Source organism: Myripristis murdjan, chromosome 18 (genome assembly GCF_902150065.1).
Source record: "Myripristis murdjan chromosome 18, fMyrMur1.1, whole genome shotgun sequence".
NCBI lineage: Eukaryota > Metazoa > Chordata > Actinopteri > Holocentriformes > Holocentridae > Myripristis > Myripristis murdjan.
In genome coordinates, this window is record NC_043997.1 from 18,022,037 (window position 1) to 18,045,082 (window position 23,046).

Below are 23,046 nucleotides of genomic sequence, written 5' to 3' on the forward strand. Positions count from 1 at the left end.
GGCAGAGAACGGAGGGGTAGGTCAATAAAAAGGAAATGGAATCATAATGCAAACCTCCCCGAAATAACCCCCTCTTCCTCCTCCCCCCTTTCACCTATAAACTCCCGGGTTAGTTTATGGACGGGGAACACACACGTGTGCCTGATTAAAATATTCACTTTCACTTGGCCTAATCCTGATCTCTATTTTATTGCAATCTTGACAGATTAATGTAATGCTCGGTGTAACTTAATATGGTGGCGCTGTAATACGGATGACTTGCCATCCCCTTCCTCTCTGACCTTGGACAGATCCCCTCGCTCATGGAAGATGAAAAAAAATGTCACACACATCCCCATAGAGGACAAAGGTAATGCATCTGTCGAAAAAAAAAAAAAAAAAAAAAAAAAAAAAAAAAAAAAAAAAAGCACAGTACATATCGCATCTCTGCCTGCCTCACGCAAATGTCCACACTGGACAGCAGCCAGTTCATTGGAATAAAACCAAAGACCTTGTTTTGAAAAATTGACCGCTGACATGAAGCTGTGCATGTTTCAAGATTATCCGCTGCCATCTCGCCCCAGTGCCAGACAAGTTAGGCCGATACATCACTGCTCTTCATGTTTTGGCGCACGGGCACGCTGAGATGTCACCTCTGCTATGTAATGGAGGCACGGGAGCTACTGGGGGAATGGGGTGTCATTCTTCTCAGATGGCATGCTCCTATACCGCATGTGCCCAAGCTGACCCCCCACCAGAGCCCCCCTGACAGATTTACAGCCAGACAGATGGCAGTTATATGGGAAGTCCTGAGATGAGCCTGCTTTATAGCATTGTTAATGCACTCACACAAACAGCCACTGCCATTAGTCTCATTCTCTCTCTTCCTCTCCTTTACTGTTGTCTTCTCCCTTCTCTCTGTCTTCCTGTCTGCCATCATGCACGGATCAATCTCTCCCTCTCCCTTTCCGTCTCTCAGCATCTATTTCTCTCTCTGTCTCAGACAGAACAAATGTGCCCTCCCCACCACACACACACACACACACAGTCACACACTTGTCGCTAACAGTCTCTCACTAGAGTCAAACCCAGGCACTTTGAACCACCCACGCTCTCCCCTTTTCTTTGCCTTTCCTATAATGCACATCATTCTTCCCTTCCTGGTGAATTGCACCAAATGACAGCTATTAGTATCAAATCCAGTGTAAGAGTACACACCAGGAAGGCAGCTCGTCAGGGAGTGCAGGAGGCTGATACATAAATATGCAAGTTTCTGAAGCCGTTTGCTGTGTTTGGAATGCCTGATCCAACGGCTTATCATCCCACTTATTATCTGGATGTGTCGGCAAGTGGGATTGCAAGCCCTCCCTCCCCTCTCCCCTCCCTCTCTCCCTTCCCTCTCTCAGCTCTGATAGTGACACAAGGATTGCTACTCTGTTCCACAACGCTGAAGAAGCCACCTATATCTATATATATGTATATATCATTATGCCCATGAAATGAGCTATGAAAAGGGGGATGGAGAGGGGGTGCCACACAGTGCCTGAGGAACTCAGTTTCACCGATGAAGCGCCATCTGTCCAAAACAATGTGCGCACGGGGTCATAAACTAGGAGCCATTAGCGATGGGGGTGAAATAAATCAGAATTAGATAAATATGTGCCTCTCAGTCAAACCTGCTAGTGATGGATGAACCGCAGATGCAAACACCAATCATGCAGCCACCGCAGAGAAAAAGATGGAGCAAGTGAGCGAGACGGAAAGAGAGGGAAGGGTTTTCTAATCTTTTTCCGTCCAGCTGTAAATTGCGAGGAGACCTCGGAGCGAATAACAACTCCGGGCTTAAGGAGTTGATCCGGCGGTAAGCCATGCAAATAGAAACACATAGACCACCCTAGTGTCATGAGATACAGTAATTAAAGACAACACGGCAGCACAGGGTAAATCTATTAGCTTGGCAGAGATTAGGCCTTAACAGTCAAATCCCCAGGGCCGCCCTGCCTGTTGTTGATTTACAGTACCTCTCTGAGAAACGTCAATAAGAAACACAGGCAAGAGTCAAAAACACTGTCATTTGGCGTAAAACACCATTTAGCTGAGTAGAAATTACAGAGGTCTGTATTCCATGAATACAGTGGAAAATTCTATATATCATGGAGAACTACTACTACTACAACTGAGCGTAAAGGCATAAAATAATAAGTCACTGGCAACAGATCATGGAAAGTTCCATCAGTGAACTGCTGACCTGCCTTGAAGGTGGAACCGCCCACCTGGCTAACCTCCATCTGGTTATCAATTACACCACCGTAATCTCTATTATACTAGTATGCTACTCTGAATCTGCGAAGGACATGTCACCCTGGACCATAAAGCTTTCACCCCCGCTTACCGAGATCCATATCCATCTGTCTCATCCACCACGAGACTCAGGGACTAATCCCCAAGTAGAAAGGGGGCTCAGTGTCCAAGAGCTCTCTGCACTAATGACTTTTCCTGCTAATATTCAATCCCAAATCTGCGGAGAACGGTGAAGTCAGGTGAAGGACTTTGTTGGACTGTGTACGTAACTTGGAAGCAACGGAACAGAACGGACACCCACATTTGGCCAAAGGTCAGTCGACTCACCCAGATGCAGTAAAACGGGAAGAAATATTAACCGTGCTTGATTGCCCCTGGCCCTTCTCTCCCTGCCCCTCTCTAGGTCTCCGCAGGCATCCCCCTTTGACCCCTGGTGCTTATCTACACAAAAGGGTTAAATGGCACTTCCAACAAGGTCAACAAGAGGAGCACCCTTGGGCTTTGTGGTGCCACAAGTTCCCGTCCACAATAACAGTTACGTAAAAGGTGAGGAGGTCGGATGCAAGGTGTGCGCGGCGAGGACTGTGTCCCCTGTTGTCAGCAACATCACCCATTGTGAGAGGCAAAAGGATAACGATGTTTTTATTGACTTGATTAATTGAGATAGAAGGTAAAAAGATAAAGACCAGAGAGAGATAGACTGAAAGGGAAAGAGAGGGAGATGACCCTCAGTTCCTCAGTTTTTCAACGTTCTCTTCAGTTCACTCCTTTAATTACTCTTGCCTATAGCTTTCTTCTAATGCAGTTAATGAACAACTCTATACCACAAAAGGATGATGACAATAATGATGCTTAAAATCCCTGACACTAACCCCATTTACAAAATAGCATCATTTACATAAATATCACAGTCTTAACATTGGAAAATGACTCCCTTGTCAGTTGATTTAATTGCCTGGATGTCCAGGGACTGAAACGACAGGAAGGCGCAGATCATAAGCACAACTAAACGACGCAATAACACCAATTAAAACAATAACACGTTTCAATTTGCTGGTGACGTATAGGTTAAAGCCCAGACTAGTGCCTGATCGGGCAGATGTTGGGTCCGATTCGGCCCTCCCGAAAAGCGGTCCTCATTCAACGCTGGCGTCAGCCGATTATCTGCCCAAATGATCTCATAGCGCGAGGGGTTTACAGACAGGATCTTAATGTCAGATCAGAGTCTCCCTGATTTCGAATCGTAAATATCAAACATGTTTGATATCTTTTAGTGTGAAAGGGACAGCGATTAAAACCCTCAAAAGCCAATGACAGTGAGCTGACCATGGATCAAAACCAGGAATTGTCACCAATCAGAGGGGACTTACGTCTCTCAAATGAGGTGGACAGGAGAAAAAGAGGACAAGCTTGTGGAAATATGGAAAGAGTACCAGTGTTGTCAAACGCCAATGCAAACGCAAGGTAGCTGCAAAGGTTCGGCATGAAACTCTTAACCTGGGTCGACATTATGTGCGGTAGAGAGAAATAAATAAATGTTTTTTGTAAAGCCCGTCTTAGAAAATATTATTATATGAAGTCACACAAGTCACATGAGTGAGTTTCTGTGAGTCTCTGGAATCACCACCCTGAAATCATTTGGTGTAAGTACCAGGTGTGTGGTCCCGCGTCTTGACTGAATTGTCTGGTGTGTGCATTCTTACCATTAAAATATTAAAAATCGAATCAATCTGTCATTACGTCTGTGGTCTCCCATGTTTTTTTTTTTTTAAATCCTCTAGTGTGCACGAGCTTTAAGTGAGCTGTCAGCCAGACCACATTAGGATCTGATAGAGGAAGGGGAGTGACAGCATATTAACTCTTGAGTTGCAGGGGAGGAGAGTCAGCGGTGGTGTGGGGGCGTCGCTAATAAAGCCTAAGGAGATTGGAAAGCCTAATCAATACTCAGGCACATAAAAATGTTCTCCTATGCCTTCACCTTGAACTCTGAACTGTGATGGAGCCATTAACTAGCCATGAAATCAAGCTGGGAATTTCCACTGACTCCTCTCTCCTCTCTTAACAAAATGTGTTGTGAAATATCTTTTTTTCACTTTTCCCAAATCCCCTCCAAAAAAAAAAAAAAAAAAAGAAAGAAAGAAAAAAAAAATCAAAAGTGTGTTTACCTGGGGTTCCAGCGATCTCCACACTTAATGTGCGTTCAATGGTTTTGTTCTCAAACGGTGATCCCTTGTGGTCACTGCAAGACAACAACAACAAAAAAAAAAAAAACGGGAAGTTTTACTTCTCAGGTGAAAGAGGTTTGTTTAAAGGCTTTTTTGTGATCTAAGAAATGGAAATGAGAGTTACAAAAAAAATGCCTCATCTTGGGTGCTAGTCTGCATGGTTTGCTTTTGCTTTGTCTTTTTGTGCGTGTGTGTGTGTGTTGTTGTTGTTGTTACTTTCTTGCCTAGAAGAATGTGGAAAAACTTCTTGCACTTACTTTGGAGACTCTGGGGTCAAAGGAAGTGGCAAGGTGGTTGGTTTGGCTGCAGAACACAAAGGAGCATGGGTAATTATTGACCTAGGTATGACACTCAAGGCAGAAGAGAACAGGTCCACATTCTGCAAAAATCTCAAATTGGATGATTAAACCAAGTACCACTACAAAAACACCCATCCCTGGTTAGAAAGTCTCTTGATGGCTACAACTATTTAACAGAGTTTTTTAGATTGACCCCATTTTAAAAGCTTATTTTCTTAGGATAGACTGTTCACTCTGTGAGGCAGGATGGAGTGATGGCACGTGTTGCAGCTACTCAGGTGTCTGAACACAGACATACCCAGCTTAAGACAACAAACGGATCGAAATGAAATAAAGACAAACAGAGACGATGCCACAAACAAGACACATGACAGTGGGTGAGCCCCCTCCCCGGACAATAAAGTCATAATCGCATGCACCAACAGCAGAGGAGGGGAAAAAAAGAAGGAAGAAAGGAGAGTCAAGAAAGCTTGTGCAGTTGCCCGAGGCTTTGGCCGACTTGTGCTCCAGCTAAGGCAGCGTGGCTTTGGTAGTACGACAGTCGCTAAGGAGCAGCACCCGGGCCCTGAGACTAAATGTACATATTCAGCACACTCAGCTCAATCAGCCAAGATAGTTCAAGGGTCGGCTTTATGAATGCCAGGATGTACAGTAGCAAGACAAGGCTCGCCCCTTTTCCCACCTCCTCCTTTGAATTTCTCTCAGTTCCAATTTGAAAGGATGCCTCTGGGACTAGGAGAAAAAAGCATTTGGCTAGCAGGCTGTTTGTTGTCATTGTTGTTTATGCTCTCAGAGTGACTGTTAGGCTCGAATTAGGATAGGGGTTAGTCGTGAAGTCAAACTGGGAAGTGGTTAGAACAGGAGAGGGAGAAGAGAGAGCGGAGATAAGGGCGGTGGGGGGGATGCAGCGATGATTACCTAACAACGGGTGGCCCTGGTCGTCGGGGTGCTCGCTGAGTGCCTGCCTGTGTGGGGACCCTTGCCCTTGTATGATGGAGGGAGGGGCGGGCTCTGCAATTCTAGTATCTGGGAAGAGTGGGCTCGGTGGGCCCTGCGAGAGCACCGCTGTGGGGCTGCCCGTGACATGGTCATCATCATCATCATCAACATCATCATGGTCAACATCCTCCCCAAAGCCCCCCTGGCTTGGCCACCCCAGCTCTAGTCCCAAGCCCAGATCTAGCCCTGGATCTGGCTGACTAACCCAGCTCTCTAGGTCTAAGGCGAGAAGCGACAGCAGGGCCTTCGAGTCAGGCTCTTGAGCCTTGCCTACTGCCCGGTCGCTGAGGTCAATGGTCCCCCTAAACTCCTCCTCCTCCTTTGCAACAGCCTGGGTGGGGTTCTCAGACCGCCTGCCTGCTAATTTGCTCTGGGTGCTGGGTAAAGGGGTGATCTTGGGTGGGATCAGGTGGGCCCGGTAGTGGGCGGGCCTCTGTTTGGAGGTGAGCAGCTGGCTAAGTAAGGGGTGCCCCGGCTTCTCATCTCGTTTCTTAATGGTCACTGTGATGTGCCTATGTGGTGCGCTGCTGGCACCACTACTACCACTATGGCCTTGCCTGCCCCAGCCCTCACTAGCCTGAGTGGCGCCTGCAGCCTCTCGGCAATGCTCACAGCTGTGACTCACCTCTCGGGGAGGGAGGGAATAAGAATGCATGTACCTAATGAACCTAGCGGCGGCCAGGCGGCCGGCGTCGCCTGGCGGCCTTCCTTCTTCACTGGACGGCCCGTGCTCCAGTTTGGGGCGGGCATGGCCGCAGGTGGAGCTCCTGCGGCCGACAGGGACAGGAGCACCCTCCGACTCCTCAACCCCGTCATCGTGAGCGCAACGCCGCCACTTCCCAGCCCCAACACCAGCCACACTACATTCGCCTGCAGCCCGGCTCTCACCTCGCTGGTGATGCTGCTGCGGCGGCTGCTGCTGCTGCTGAGACGGCACGGCTGACTTCTTCTTAGAGTTGGAGGAGGAAGAGGAGGAGGAGGTGGAGGAGAGGGACGAGAACGAGGACGTGGATGACGAGGACGGCGAGGAGGAGGAGGACGAGGCGCCGAGACCCAGGCCGCCCTTTTCCCTGCTGCCAGCAGCCCCCCAGGCGCCCTTGGCTTCACTGGTTTTGGTGTGCAGCAGGATGTCATCAGTGGCTGTCAGGTATTTCAGCAGCTCGGTACAGGGCCGCCTTACCGGGCGGTTCTGTTGGCCGGAGCCCCCCCTCGCTTTGCCGTTCCAGGGGCTCTCCGTCTGTTAGGCACAGAGAGAGAAAAACAGAGGGTAAGTTTTTTGTGCTGAAACGTTTTGCTCATGGGTGTTAGCAGAGTGGAGTTGATCCAGTGAAAGTTTGTTACCGAAAGTGAAATTTTAAGTGATTTAGTGGGTAAAAAGGAAAGGTTGAAAGAGACGGAGCCAGAGAGGGAGAGCGGGAGAGCGACTCAGACAGGCTCAGCACAGTGGTTGGCCAACTGTCTGGGAGGCGATGGTGGGAGAGCGGTCCGCCCATCATCTTAATTGCGTGGCCCCCCGAGCGCCACCGCGCCGCTCCGTACGCGCACCATGTCCTCCGGGAGCCCTCATTCGCCGTGCTCCAGAAATGGATGACTCAAAGGCACAGTATGAAAATAGACTCTGCGAGGAAGGTTGACGCACCGCATGTGCAAACACAGCACACACGTCGGCATCGGCGTCTGCACCGCGCGCTGTTTACCAAACAATATGAGCACATACAGATGCATTTTAAATTCATAGGGTTTTAAACACCGGGGGAAGGCACAACAAATGCAGATTTCAAACATTTCCCCGAAACAAGAGCAAACAAACGAGCGCTTTATTTATGCCGCGCGTGTCAGTAAATAAGAGTCAACTTGTCTACAGCATCTATCATGTTCCGACACTGAACTGCAAAGAGATTACCGAAATCACATACTTCATTTAATTCACATTCCTAAGCCTATGATACTTAAACTGGCTAACATTAATCTTAATCGACCCCACCTCCGCCCCCAAAAAACTGCGACTCTTACGAGAGCCATCTAATGAGAACATCAAGCCTGATATTTTGATCTTGTCGTCTCAAGGCATCAATCTCGTGGCAAGAGCGCCTGTCGCTGTTAGATTTTTTTTTTTTTTTTTTTTTTTTTTTCTCTCCCTCCCTTCTCGACAGGCACCATACCAAGGCGGATAAGTGCTGGAGCTAATGAGACAACGGTGCCGATGCCTCGCCTGGAAAGCCCAACAGCAATCAGCCTGTTTTCATTACGAGATGGCCCCCTGGGAGAGCCGACTCGAGCAGTAGTCTAACATCTTCTAAAGGCGGCCACCAAAACAAGAAAGAGAGCGAGAGAAACAGAGAGAGGGAGAGAGAGAGAGAGGGAGGGAAGTCGAGACAGAGAGAACAAGCGACAAAAGAGAGCGAGAACAGAATGAGAGAGATAAACAAACACAGAGAGGGCTAACAAAAAGTGTGTGGGGAGTGAAGTAAGCTACTCGATGGTGTGTGTCTGCGTCTGTGTGTGTGTGTGTGTGTGTGTGTGTGTGTCCGTGCCTACCTTGACGACGGCAGGTGGTGGTCTGATCCGGTGGTTGCTGCTGGCTGCATGGTTCTGTGCCTTGCCACCTGTGTATTGATTATAGCTGAGCTGGGAGTTTGCGGGCGCCAGAAGGAGCTTCTTCAGCTGTAAACGGACCCAAACAGAACAAGAGCGAGGGGTGAGCGCGAGTGCGGTGTATGCAAATGCCCGCCTCCTTTCAATTAGACACTCGACGCTTTGTAAATGTGCAACTGGAGGGCCGGTTTCTTGATACGGCAGCAAAAAAACAAAATAAAAAGGACGAGAGCCCTAAACATATTTAAAACCCCTCTTTACTGAAAGGGATTTTTAAACTGGTTTACGGCGCTTGAAAGGACAAGTCAAATAAAAACACGAAAAAAAAAAAAAGGTCTTGCGGCGCAGGTGTTTTTGTGTACACAAAGCCAGGCTTCTCCACTGTGATTGAATAAACACTGCCGGGGCACATGGATAAAGGTCACTGGGAAAGGGACCGGCATGGAATAAAATGGACTATAACTGAACATAACAGAACAACATTTTAGGTCAAAGCCTGAACGCGAGAGAAAATGCCCAGATGGTGGGGTTATGTGTAAAAATAACACCACAAAGGTAAGCCGAATTCTCATCAAGAGGCCTGTCTTTTTGCCAAAAGATGACTCGGGCGCAGGGGGATTAGTCGAGGCCCACTGAGACTAGATGAGATGAGATGGATTTCTGTTTTTTTTTTTTTTTTTCCCTCTTTACTTTCATTATGCCCCAGCTTGATTTCAAGGCCCGTGGCACAGTGTCACCCATAGTTGGCCCCACCACAGTGCTCATATCACTGAATAGGGCTGTTATGTCATTAGAACTGAGACGCAAACACCATGTCCATTTACTTCCATCTCCGTTCATCTGCATCTCTGTCTCTTTGTCTGCATGTGCGGCGCTCTTTCACACGCAATGTGGTGGAAAAGACTCGAGGGGGCTGCCAAAAACAGAAGTCTAGAGGACCAACTTTATCCGGGGTCTGCATGCGTGGACTTGCATGGACGCGGCGGTGGGGCAGGGGGTTGGGGGTTGGGTCGGGGTGGCTGGAGGTCATGGATCGGCAATAACACGGGGTTGAATCTGGGAAAATCACGAGGAGGCAAGGGTTGGTGGTCTTACCAGGGAAGGCTCTTCTGGCTCTGGGGTGTGCGGTGAGCCGTCAGGGGAGGAGGGACAGCTCCGATCACTGGCATTGGTCACGTCCCCATCTGCCAGGGCCTCAAACGAAGGCAATCCGTCCTCATCCACCGGGATGCTGTCCAGGGTCTCTGTAAGCACTGCCAGCAAGTTGGCCTCATTTTCTTCATCTATCTTCTTAGGAGGGGGAAAAGGGGGAAGACAGAGACAGAAAAAAAATAGAGAGAGAGAAAAATAGGACATTTTAGTTGGGAGAAGTTGAATCTCTCTTTTTTTTCTTCCAGGGAAGTAAGGAGGGTGGGTGGGTTGCATGCGAGCTTTCATTGTTATTAGAGTGGGAAGATTTTTTTCAGTTTTTTTTTCCAGTTTTTTTTGCAGCAGAGCTGCCTCTTTTCTGGCAGCCTTTTTAAAAACAAAATTCTCTCCCTCTGCAAGTGAGTCAAGCCTGTCACTCATATTTTAAGCACGCAGCTTACTGGACCCAAAATAATATCTCCCCCAAGAAACCTATTACCAGGGCTGACACATAGCAAGTATCTGGGGAGAAGAGAGATGGTGTTGGGTGGTGTTTTGGTGTGGGGGCGGCGGGGGGGGGAGAGGAAACAATGAGTGGAAGTTGAGTCTCCTCAATCCAAGTCTCTCTCTCTCCCCCCACAGAGAGAGGGACGATCGGCTTGCCGACAAGATGTTTGCAAGCAATCCTCAGATAAGGCGAATTACTGCCTGCTAATGCTAAATGAATGTGATATATTTAAAATGTCGGCGTGACAGCTGACGTTTTGCAAGGGGCGGGAAGTTAGCATCAACGTTTCATGAAAATAAAGCCTGTTCATGCCACTCAACCCCTCTTTGATGTAGCAGAGCTGTTTTATGTGCGCTGCAGCTGACTCCCTCATTTAATGGGTGAGATTATAACTGTGTGTGTGTGTGTGTGTGTGAGAGAGAGAGAGGGAGACAGAAAGAAACAGACACAGAGATGGATACCGAGAGCAAGAGAGAAAGAGTTTGTTTGAGAGAGGCAGAGTGATTGAGAGCTGCCTACGACCAACAAGGGAGGTGTTAGAGGGATAAAAACTGCGCATGTGTGTCTGTGTGTGAGGGGAATACGTCTGCTTCTGTGTGAATGAGGGAAAATAGAGAATTAAGTGAAACTGCACACACAGATAAATAGATATTAAGACCAAGAGGGATGAGGTTTGGTCGGAAAAGGTGACAGAAAGAGGTGTGTGTGTGTGTGTGAGAGAGAGAGAGAGAGAGAGAGTGTGTGTGCACCTTTGCGCTGTGACAAGTGACAACAGGAACTGTAAGTTCCAGGGCCATAAAAGCCCAGGGGACGCTAAGACAGTGGAAAGATAAACAGCGTCGTCACCCCGGGACACTCTGCGGCCAGCCCAACAAGAACAAATCCCTTTATGCACGAGGCGGGATTAGCATCGCTCGGCGACAGCGTGTGGCCATCATTATGCCGAGGGGGCAACCAACCCCTCAGATAGCACAGCTCTACCACTCCGTTTCAGGCTCCCAGATGTGCACATTTCACTCACCCACTTGTTTCTCCTCACCCCTCCAATTTTACACAATCACGCACCCACCGTGGATATATCTTTCGGAGCGGCTTTTGGAGCCAGCAGGGAGATAGCGGCCATTTTAATGTGTCCCCCCTCCTTTCAAATTCCATTTTAAGCTGCCACGGAGCGCCTGGACATCCAGTTAGCCAGCGAACAGTGGAGACGCTAATCTGATGCTCATTGGCCAGATAGTCTCCTGACAACACGCACATTCAGTCATTATTAAAAAATGATAAAGGGGACATATTTCACAGAGATAACGCGACGGAGACCGGGGCCGTGCCGCATTGCCAAGTAAACGCCTTGCAGGAAATTGCTCTCTATGAGGTGGCATGCTGTTTAATTACTTGCAAAGAGCCTCAAATCCACTGTGCTGGAACCCCGCGCTACCGTTCACCATTTTCCGGCATCCCAATTTATTAGTCGAGCGCTAAGCGGGTGGGTAATAACAGTTGATAAAGCCGGAGCCTTTTCTTAGCACAAACATGCATCCTCACTTGAGAAATTGAAAGCGGGATCATTTTAGATTATCTCAAATGAGTCTTTAATGGACCAGCCATCTGTTTAGGGTTCATCCTCACAAACTATCCAAGCAAGGCTGGATTTGGGTGGGGTTTTATTCACCTAACAAGAGTCATTTCAACCCCGCATATTCTGTGGAATCCGCAGCCGCATGCATGCCCGTTACATTAAAAGTTGAGAGGGCTGCGCGGGCTTCATTGTGTCACGGTGCAGCGGGGATCGGTGAATTTCCAAGGCGGCCGCCGGGTTTCACTCAGACTGACACGTGGCCACATTTCAATCCTGTTTCAGAAACCTCCACCGACTGGCAGGCTCCCACGGGCGTGCCGCATCCCCAAAAGATAACCTGGGAGGGACTCTCGTGCGGCTGAAAGGGACGCTTGTAAAACCCCGAGTCGTGACGATCACGCCGCAGCCCTCCACCGCAGCTCCGGCGGAGGCAAGTGGGGATTTGGGAAACGGGGTAAAGAGAAAAACCTCAGTAAACGGTTCTAGTCAGGAGCGCACCACGCAGCGCCACCGGACACAAGTCAGTCTACAACATCCGCCCCTTGTGTATCTACATATAAAATCTCTGCGTGGGCGGACTTGAGAAGCGATGGCGCCCAGGGGGGGGGGGGGGGGGGGGACGCCACAATAACCTGGCAACCCGCTGACGGCCACGTCCACTTGTATTGATTACTACAGCGGCCGCCTTGGAGAAAAAAGAGGGCAGAAAGGAACAAGCGAGAAGAGAGAAAAATCGTCTCGGCGGGAGCACTTTCTCGCCCGTCCCGCTTAATGGACCTCACCGAATTAAAGAGATCTTAACAATCCTGGGCTAATTGTGGGATCACAATATATTAACCCCGCTCCAATTCCAAAGGGTGCCATTTTGTGGCTGTTTTATTCCAAAGGCTTCAATTAGCCATAAAACATGCTGGCAAGTGCTGGCAAACCTTCTCCTTCTCCCTCTCTCCCTCCCCCAAGCCTTCCCATGTCGCGGAAAAGAAAGCCAACTCCAGTTGTTCATGATTAGGTTGAGGCCCTTTTGTTATCAGCCAGGCCGTCTTTGAAATTGTCCTTGCGTTTAACTCTTTTATTGAGCCCCGCGCCGCAGCATTGTGTTCCAGGAGATACTATTCACACGGCTGATAACGGAAGGCAAAGGTATTGTTTTTATCCAAACACTTACTTCTGGCACACCGGGGCAAATCACCAAATTAAATCGGCTAATTGCCTCTTGAAGGATTCCAAACTCCTGAGCAAATTTGCCAGGGATCAAATTTTAACGAGCTTTTCAGGGGGGGGGGTAGCGCATCCTTTACATACTGAGAGGAAGCAAATGTGTCGCGGAGGCGCCAGAAATGACAGAGCTGACCACACAGACGTGAAGTTTCAACACTATTTTCAGACAGAAGACACAACATGTGACGGAGACGCTGGATGTGAGAAGATAAAAAAAAAAAAAAAAAAAAAAAAATCGCTCACTAAATGGGTCATCTGGTATCAAAAGTACTGTTTATGCTTGCTCTCGCGTTCTGTTGCTCATTCATCCCCTCTCTCTCTCTCTCTCTCTTGGCAAAGAGAGGAAGAGAAACCAGTCCGTTCAGACAGAAAACATTCTTAATAAATTGGCCCCCGAATTGCTCGGGGTTAAATCTGCGCCTTGACAATTTAATTGCACTGCTTCGTCTCGATCTTTTTTTTTTTTTTTTTTTTTTTTTTTTTTTCTTCCCCCTCCGCTCTCTGCTCTGTCAGATTTCAAAAACATTCCCTCGGACGAGGTTAAACGAGTAGCCAGACCTTCTAATCACAGCACAATCAAAAAAAAAACGTGTGTGTGTGTGTGCGCGGCGGACGAGGAGGGTGGTATCGAGTCGCCACATCTCGACTCCGCCAAGAAAAGCAGCCTCGGATTTGATAAACAAATAATGTCATTCTGTGTTATTACCCCCGGCCCCTGGATTTCAGAGGAAATAAATCAAAGTCAGCCTTGCCGTTGAGGCGTTAGTCAGGCCTGACACGTCGGCCGGTCACACGGGCACAACATATGGCAGCGGGGGGGGAGGGAGGGAGGAGAGGAGGGGGTAAGGTACAGCGCGAAGCACGGCGGAGAGACAAATCACGGCCGCCGCCGGAGACGTCTGGTCATTTAGCATGGGCTTACTGAGATGGAGAGAGGGTGATTATATCCTATACGGAGCGATGAAACCATACATAACGCCGTTAAGTCCCCCTGTGTCTTGGTGTGTGGTGGCCGTGGCGCCGTCCGACGATGTTCCAAATCATAAAACTAAATGTTTAAAGCGCCGCCGTGGTCAAGGCTGCGATCGGGTCCGGAACGGATATGCGCGCGCCGAAGGCCTTGGTCGTTTTCCGTCTGACTACCGGAGTCGGCGGAGCGTCTCGTTACTCAGAAACAATTTCCCTAGCAACTGATCCCGTGCACCGGATATTGAGGGCCTGCCTTGCCCGCCCGCTTCTTTGGCCACGAAAATCACAGCCCATCAATGCTGCTCGGTATTTATGAGCACCACCTCACCTCAGCAACACACTCTGGACTGACATGCTCTATCAGCACACAAAGTCTAGTCTCTGGTCTATGATGATGGTTCAAGCTAAGTGTCCTAATCCTGCGCCCTCCAAACACAGGCTGTCCGGCCTGAGCGCCGTGGGAGATCCAGGCCGTCGATTTTTAGGCTCTCTCATCCCACTTAGCGATAACACCACAACTGGCCTCGCTGTAATCCCTTCCTCCCAGCAGGAATCCACTATTTTGCGGCTTCACCGGAGCCGTTTGAGCCAAAATGGCAGGTCCGGTCCGGTCCGGTCGCCGCCGTTTGGGGACGTGCGGCAGCGTGTCGCCTGTTTACGTGTCAGACGTCTGTGTCCGCCGAGGAGGCGGCGTGACTTTTAAAACTGTGGGGAAGTGCCTCGGCCCATTGATGAGGACTGTGAAGCTTGCTTGTGTGTGTGTGTGTGTGTGTGTGTGTGTGTGAGATGATGCGTCTCCCGGGAACCATTTGGGACTGTTATAGCACAATCAGATGAGCTGACAGGGAAAGAGAGAGGAAAAGAGAGAGGAAGACGTATAGCATTTGTGTGAGTGTGTGTGTGTGTGTGTGTGTGTGAAAGACAAAGACAGAGGAGGAAGCGCTGTTGTGAAACGTGACAGAGGCCAGATCTGATTGAGACGGCGACCCAAAGAGTGTTTCACAGCCACGCGGCCGAATTCGGCTCTTTTGGGAGTTTTTCTAGAAAAGCGACCCGACTGGTGAGCCCACTGCTCCAGATGGGGAAACGAACCACCTGAACTCTCGCGGAGAGGTTTATGGTTTGCAGCTGAGGCCACTGTAAAGACATTGTCTGACACTTGTTCAGTAGTGTACCCTATTGCACATAAACACACACACACACACACACACACACACACACACACACACACACAAACACAAAACTCCAGTGAGGACCTCAGGAACAAAGCCAGCGACCCTAAACCAGTGTTGCAGAGATAGTACACCATGTGCCATAGAATTATGACAATAATTTCCTCCAAACACACACATGCATGACAGCAAACACACACACACACACACACACACACACACACACTAGGCTGGTTAAGTTGTCTAACAACAACTGCAGGGTGCTTAAGAAGCTACTATGAACAGCGTATGCTTCGTCGTGAGCCCAAAAGAGCACAACCACACACACACACACACACACACACACAGCCATGCAAACAGCTGATAGGACGACAAGGGGCTTCAGTGTGTCCTGGTGGAGCGTCCCCCATCCACAGCCCTGCCCCGAGCTGCTGTTGTTTTCCCGCTCCAGCCGTCCAGCAGATGGTCCGAGCCGCCGTCCTCCAGCACCGCAGAATCGCACGGCGCCATCGCCAATCGGATGCTCGTCCTTTTGTTTTTCTGGCAACGACTTCCCTCCGCCTGGCACGCGAAAACACTGATTGCCGTGATTGCCCCGACTCCGGTCGCAGCAGGGGGGCGGAGGAAAAAACTGAGATTTGGAACCTCGGATGAGGAACGTTCAAGTTTCGACGCAGAGATGGAGCGGCGAATGGTGCTTCCCTCTGCTTTTTTTTTTTTTTTTTTTTTTCGCCTAATGGCATGCAAATAGCTATTTGCTTAAGTCGGCAGCTCTGAATGTGCAGCACTAAGCAAGGAGTCTTTGAACACACCGTTACGCTGCTGATAATGGGCTGGCGGAGGACAGGAAGAGGGAATGCAGAGAGAGAGAGAGAGAAAGGAGAAGAGGAGGGCACATGTCGTTTCCAGTGTCCATCTTGTTAAATGGACACTGCCACATTTCCTGGCTGGGGCGCAAGGCAGTAACGGCCATGCAGTCATGCATAGATACACATAAAAAGAATAACACACACACACACACACACACACACACACACACACACACACACACATATCGAAGGCTGGGTGCTCTTGGTGGTGGCATTTGCATAGATTTGCGAGCGGAGCAGAAGAGACGTCGAGTTCTTGTTTTCCACACAGAAGACTCAACGTTATTATCCACCGCTGACATAAACGAAGCACACACACTCACACACACACACACACACACACAGCTCCTGACCTTTCAGGCCCTGCCAAGCCCATCGAGGGTTTTGTGGCTTTTCATTTGTCACAGTAATATCTGCCTAGGAAGGATGCCAAGGCGAGGAGAGCCGGCCTGGACAAGATACAGTGTTTTATTCAAACAACAGCGTGGGCCCGTGTGTCTTTGTGTTATTGTGCTATTCGACTTTTTTCGCGTGTACACACGTGCACATGTTTTCCTGCATGCGGCGCGGGACCCCGGTATCACAAATTTATGGTAATTGAAATGGCAGAATCTTTTGGGGGGGGGAACGCAGTCAATTTGATTCCGCGGCAAAAAAAAAGGTCACCCGATTCAATTTGCGCTCGGCGTCGTGCGCGGCGCGACGGGGAAACACCTGAAAGCAAATGATCTTATCAGGGGCCTCACAGGCTTCACCACTTACCCACTGCATAAAAGCTATTTGCTGATTACTAAATAAACGCATTATCTTTTACCTTGACTTGCGGGTGCGCGGGTGCCTTGTCGCTCCTGGATCCAGGTAGGGGGGTTCGCCGCCGCGGCGCGTACGCCTCTTATCCGTGTCGTGACTTTGTGAGCGTGTTATCTGAGTTTTTTTTTTTTTTTTTTGCTCTGTGTGTTTTCTAGCCCAGCCGGTGTGCATCGGTGGCCGAACACAGAGGCCTTCGCGTGCCTTTGTGTGTTTCGAGGGAACGATGCCGACGGTTCATCTGCTTTTCCGAGAGAAGAAACAAACATCAAAGGGTTGAGTCGATATGATACCGCGCGATCAACACGAGGTAGAAATACTATGGGAAAGGATTGGCAGGCATAAAAGCTCTGAAGGAGTCTTTTTATAGTGTCAACATAAAATCCTAAAGTGCATTTGCTGGAAAAACCCCCCAAAAATACTAATCATATTCCCTTTAGGTCGGGTAGCTTTACAGAATGCTTGCCATACTCGCTACATACACACTGCAAAAACTCAAAATCTTACCAAGATTATTTGTCTTATTTCAAGTCAAAAATGTCTTATTCCTAGTCAAAATATCTCATTACACTTAAAATAAGACATGATCACCTCAGAAGTAACTTGTTTTTAGACAACTGTCTTTTGTTTCAAGTGAAAATTTGCTTGTTTCATTGGCAAAATTTGTTTCTAGCTAATTTTCACTTATTTCAAGGGAATTTTCACTTTTTCCAGTGGCAAATTTTGCCAATGAAACAAGCAAATTTTCACTTGTTTCAAGTGAATTTTCACTTGAAACAAGTGGAAATTGTCTAAAAACAAGTTACTTCTGAGGTGATCATGTCTTATTTTAAGTGTAATGAGATATTTTGACTAGAAATAAGACATTTTTGACTTGAAATGAGACAAATAATCTTGGTAAGATTTTGCGTTTTTGCAGTGCAGTGCTGGATTCTGCCATTTCTGCCAAATGCAGAACAATCAATGGCCATAAACCACTCGCCGACAAGCATCCGACTCTCAAAATCCTTCGCCGATCCATCTAGATATTACACAACACCCCTGTTTGAATGGTGCTTCACTGCAAAAACGCAAAATCTCACCGAGATTATTTGTCTTATTTCAAGTCAAAAATGTCTTATTCCTAGTCAAAATATCTCATTACACTTAAAATAAGACATGATCACCTCAGAAGTAAATTGTTTTTAGACCATTTTCGCTTGTTTCAAGTGAAAATTCACTTGAAACAGGTGAAAATTTGCTTGTTTCATTGGCAAAATTTGCCAGTGGAAAAAGTCACTTGAAATAAGTGAAAATTAGCTAGAAACAAGCAAATTTCCACTTGAAACAAGAGACAGTTGTCTATAAACAAGTTACTTCTGAGGTGATCATGTCTTATTTTAAGTGTAAGGAGATATTTTGACGAGTAATAAGACATTTTTGACTTGAAATAAGACAAATAATCTTGGCAAGATTTTGAGTTTTTGCAGTGTTTAGCTGGCCACAGTTTAGTTGGAGCCCCCGAGATCACCGGCTGAAACACACTGCAGATTTATCCAGGATCTTACGATTTCATAACAAATGATGCGAAACATCATTAAGTGTACATGTTTAAGCATCATCACAGAAGTCGGACTGACTCTTCCTCGATTGCGATTCCGTAGCTTTTGTTTTACCACGAGGAGAGAGCGGGGGAATATTTTCCATCCGCAGCGGCCAAACGACTGTGAAAATGCCAAAGCTTGAAAAAAAAAAAAAATGCTTTTCAGCTCGGACTCGGGAGCGGCTGATTGGACAGCGAGCGAGAGTCATCCAAGCGTCCAGTCACTCATGCCTCAGCAGAGCCTCCGAGAGCCTCTTGAACTATCCGAGGCCTCGGCAGACCTGAATGTTTCAGGTGGGGAGAAGGGAGGGGAGGGGTGGAAGCTGGAGCTATAAACATGCACTGCACATCATATAGCTTAGAATTGAGGTTTTTTTTTTTTTTTTTTTTTTTTTTTGTGGCACGGCAAAGCTCTTCAAAATAAACTCTCAACCAAATGGAAACTTGCGCTTCATGCGTTGTAATGAGACCACCTGAATTATCCCACACCACAGGATCAAATCCAGAATAAAAAACACAACAAAACCCAAGTCGTGCAGCAGTGACGCGGTGGTGAGGATGTCTTTCCGGTGCAGAAACGCTCGCCGCAGCGCTCGGTGATTAACTTGCTACGAGGACTAACGGGGCTAACTTCATTCCTGACGCTTAAATTCCTCAGTAAACTTTGTTACCGTGTTTGTTTGGTTTTTTTTACCTCTTTCTGCTAAGAGAGATGATTTGTCTGCTGGGGTGCACGCGGAGCTGGACGGGATGTGGGAAAACGCTGGAGCACAAGGGCTGGGAGCACACACACACACACACACAGGCGAAAAACACATACACACACACACACCTGGGATCGATCGGCCTTTCCTGGAGAGGGGAAGCGGCCCATCACCCAAGACTGATAGCGCTTCACATTGAATCACGGCTCACTCACTGAAGGCCTCTCTCTCTCTCTCTCTCTCTCCATCCTCCTCTCTCTCCTCTCTTTCGAGGTTTCCCCTTTCGCCGTCCTGCCGTCTGTTATTCATACCGCTCCCTCGCTGTCGGGTATCGCTTTCGCTCGCTTTCCCTTGTACCTCGCTCCCTGTCACTCTTTGATCAGTTCATTTCATCTCCGCGCACGCTGCTTTGTGTTCTGCCGCCCTCCTCTCTCTCTCTCTCTCTCTCTCTCTCTCTCTTCATTGCATAAGGGGGAAGAGTATAAAAGTGGTGTAAGAACCCCCTGTTTATACCGTCCTCCCACTCCAAAGTGTACACTCCTGAATAATACAGGAAGGTTTGGCTTATCGTGCGAGGCTCCCCGATGCTTCATGTTTGTGTACATGTGTGTGTGAGTGTGTGAGAGTGTGTGTGTGTGTGTGTGTTTATGTCAGCTGAAGGGAGTGGCTTATTGGCTTAGTGTTTCTGGCCAGGTTAAAGTGAAACGGCCCTGAAAGGCTCTTAGTGGAGATTACCCTTGGCGCTAAAAATAGACACGCACACACACACACGCACACATACACACACACACGCGAAGGCTAGGAAAGTGTTATGTCTAGCCAGAAAAAGACCTGTCTGAACTTTTCTAGGGTGTCTCGCTTACACAAAGACACACACACACACACACACATGCAATTCGTCGGCCCCCGGTGTGATGAGTGAGATGGGTATCCACTCGGGACGGGGGATCAGCTGGGGCAAGAGCACCAAACCCTGCCTCAATCAGCAGCAGTGGTCTTCTGGGGCTTGAGTTGCGTGTGTGTGTGTGTGTGTGTTTCACAGAGAGAGAGAGAGAGAGAGAGAGAGAGAGAGAGAGAGAGAGAGAGAGAGAGAACCAGTCAGCTTGCCAAGCAGCCGCCACCAGACCAGAAGATATTCCCCTTGCTCTTTTTCCAAACATTCCCCCGAGGGGACTATTTTTCTGGACATTTTTTTCCCCTCTCCCCCCTCTGTTGCCTCGCTCGTCCTCCTTTCCTTTTTGCTCCCCTGCTCCTTCTAGCCTTTTCTTTTTTTTTTTTTTTTTTTTCCTAGAGGTCTGAATATATTAGTTTAGCCCGCTGCAGTTTCAGCTCTCCACCAGCCCGTTTGGGGAGAGGATGCTCTGCCTCCTTGAGAGAGGCGGCGAGGGACGAGAGGCGGAAGCGAGTGAGATGGCTGGGAAGAGAGCAGAGCCCCCACAGTGCGGCGGCGGCGGCGGATTGAGAGCTCTCGTGGTGGAGTGGATCTGACAGATGCTCCGGCGTCACACCGCCTCGGACAGCCCGGGCTCTGCATCTCCGCGCGCCTCTTTCCTCCCTAGTTTGTGTGTGTGTGTGCGCGTCGAAAAAAAAAAAAATGACACAACCGCGAGGCCTTGATGGAGGACATCTTCCATCAGACGGCGCGGGCACGCTGGAAATCAGGGGGGGAAGTTGAGATGAGGAAAGTATGGTGTATTCTAATAAAACTCACTTGAGGAAATCATATTATACAGTGGAATATGATAATTCATACACCCTTTGCTGGAGCGGTGAACCGGTGCGGGCGGTGTACTCTCAAATGTCAGCATAAATTTGCAAAATAAACGCAAGCAGCATTCAGCGGGGAGGAGGAACGGGGACAATGAGGGTCTCTGCTGTGTGTGTGTACGCCTGTGTCAGTGTGTGTGTGTGTGTCGGCTTGACAGTCTCTTAGTCTCATCCCGGCTCCTACTCCTCCTGCCTTTCGCCAACAAGTGTGCGCGGCGGTGTTTGCCGAGCGCGGTGGAGGGGTGGAGGGCGGAGGCGCCGAGCGACGCGTTTTTTTTCTCACAACATGTCGAGCATCTTCTCTCAAAGCCCCGCTAAAGATGACCCGATCAATCTAATCTGCCTTCGCTTAGGAGTAAGCACCCGAGCATCTGTCCCCACAAAAAAAAAGGCACAAACAAGCGAGACAAAGCGTCGTGACGGTGTAACTCTTCGGAGAGGCGCGGCATTTCCCTATATGCCGTCGAGGTAATGCCGCATAAGCCCTGCCATCTTTCTGTTTAACTATCTGAGAATCCCCGAGCCTTTTATTCGCAATCCGCGGGCTTTGATTTGCTCTGGCGCGGGCCCAAGTCTTTCTCCGCCCTATATGTTTCTCCGTTTGTCCCGTCTCGCTTCCCATCTGTCCGCCTTGTCATCCCCTCTCCCTTTTGGTCGCACGTCTGTCCTTGCCCCCTTTCTCCCGTCTGTCCGTCAAATCGACGCCCGGACAGGTACAACGCAGATAACATGTCGCCGATTGTCCCGCACGCCCGCGTGCAAGGTGACGGACGTCCCGCCGGGCCGCGTCCCCGACCATTCGGGAATCCGAATCCCCCCCCCCAAAAAAACGTGGTGGGATGCGCTTCCATCAATCAAACGGTTAAAGCTTGATGTGAAATCGGAGTGGCGATCTGTGGTTAGGGAGACATCGGGTCACGCCTGCATGCTGTTATCTTTGGCAGGACATTGGGAACTTATTGAGGCAGCCACCCCTTAACAACTGCAGCCCGAAATAGAGTGTGGACATTCACGCTCGATCCTTTTGGAAGAGGTGTCAAACACGTTGTGCCAGGAGTGAGAGCGGTTATGTATGCATATGTGTGTGTGTGTGTGTCGGTGCGGTGTATCATTTGCCATATTTCGTGTCAGGGACAGTTGGGACAGTGGCAGGGGACAGAGCAAAAGGCCAGCCAGGGGACAGCTTGTGGTCTAACACCGTATGCTGCTTACGGAACAGCCCCCCCGCACACACAGGCACACACACACACACACACACACACACACACACACACACACACAGAGATAGAAACACTGACTCACATGCACACACATGCACACTTTAAGGCCTCTTACAGGATGTAAACAGTTTCCACCGGCCCGTTAATGATCAGATAACACTTTGGGAGATGTCCCGGCCACGGTCTCCAGTCCCCGACTTTTTAACCGAGTCGCAGCCTGTTTACTCATTTGCTGCCGCCCGTCACGCGGATGAAGTCTGGATGAGGCACCAACACGTAAGAAAACATGAGATGCTGGTCTTTGTGTCTGCAAATCATTTAGGGAGTCGACTTTGAGACGGGCCTGATGAAAGAGAGAGAACGCTGCTGGACGGGGGGAATTTTAAGAAACTCTGTCTTTGCTGGTTTGGTTTTGTTTGGTTCTCCGATTCCCTGTTTTTCTTTCGGTTTCTCTCCTCCTTTCTTTCTATCTTTCTTTCTTTCTTTCTTTCCTCACACTTGCGCATCTGTTGCTGTTACAGTTGTTGAAGGGGGGGGAGGGGGTTCTGTTTTCGGTTCCACTCCGGGCCTCCGCGTTCGAGAGGGGGCCACGGGTGACAGCTGCACCCAGCTGTGACACAGAGCAGCCTTGATCCTCCCCTACCTGCTGTCTCTCACGATTAATCACGCGCACGTGCACACACACACACACACACACACACACACACTGAAGAAAGCAGGAAAAAAATGTGTTCTTTTTTTTTTTTAAAGTCATAGCTGAACGTGTGAAAAAAAAACACACAAAAAAAAGCCTTTAAGTCTGGCCATTTATTAACGCGGTCTATAATCTTCAACTTTTGATTGGACGCTTCTCTGCCCCGCGTGCGAGCCAATCAGAGGAGGGCAGGAAGTGCAGCTGCAGCCCTCGCCTTCTGATCCTTGCCGAGCAGCAAACTTTCCCCTGTCAGATTAAGTAGGATTAGCTGAGTCCTGCCGTATGATGAACTGAGCACTTCATATGGTGACTTGAAACTTTCCAAAGATGGGAAAAAAAAATAATAATAAATAAAAAATCCCTGGTCAGGGAATGTATCAGTGTTATGAGGCTGGCTTTGAAACCCGGCTCTCACTGCTTGATTAGAAGGCTTT

At 48.8% G+C, this 23,046-nt stretch overlaps 1 protein-coding gene across 6 annotated transcripts in view; it reads right to left on the minus strand.

The window, feature by feature from the left end:
• ppargc1a (peroxisome proliferator-activated receptor gamma, coactivator 1 alpha) overlaps positions 1-23,046 on the minus strand; it is a 275,578-nt gene that overhangs the window by 12,971 nt on the left and 239,561 nt on the right. For 3 of the 6 annotated variants that reach the window (XM_030076275.1, XM_030076277.1, XM_030076280.1), the window contains exons 3-7: positions 9,494-9,688; positions 8,342-8,467; positions 6,692-7,040; positions 4,763-4,808; positions 4,446-4,519 (exon numbers count right to left, since the gene is read on the minus strand). In XM_030076275.1, the coding sequence (XP_029932135.1) occupies positions 4,446-4,519; positions 4,763-4,808; positions 6,692-7,040; positions 8,342-8,467; positions 9,494-9,688 (790 nt within the window). Of the gene's footprint in view, positions 1-4,445; positions 4,520-4,762; positions 4,809-5,722; positions 7,041-8,341; positions 8,468-9,493; positions 9,689-23,046 lie in introns of all 6 variants that reach the window. The other 3 variants (XM_030076276.1, XM_030076279.1, XM_030076274.1) reach the window with 2 other exon arrangements.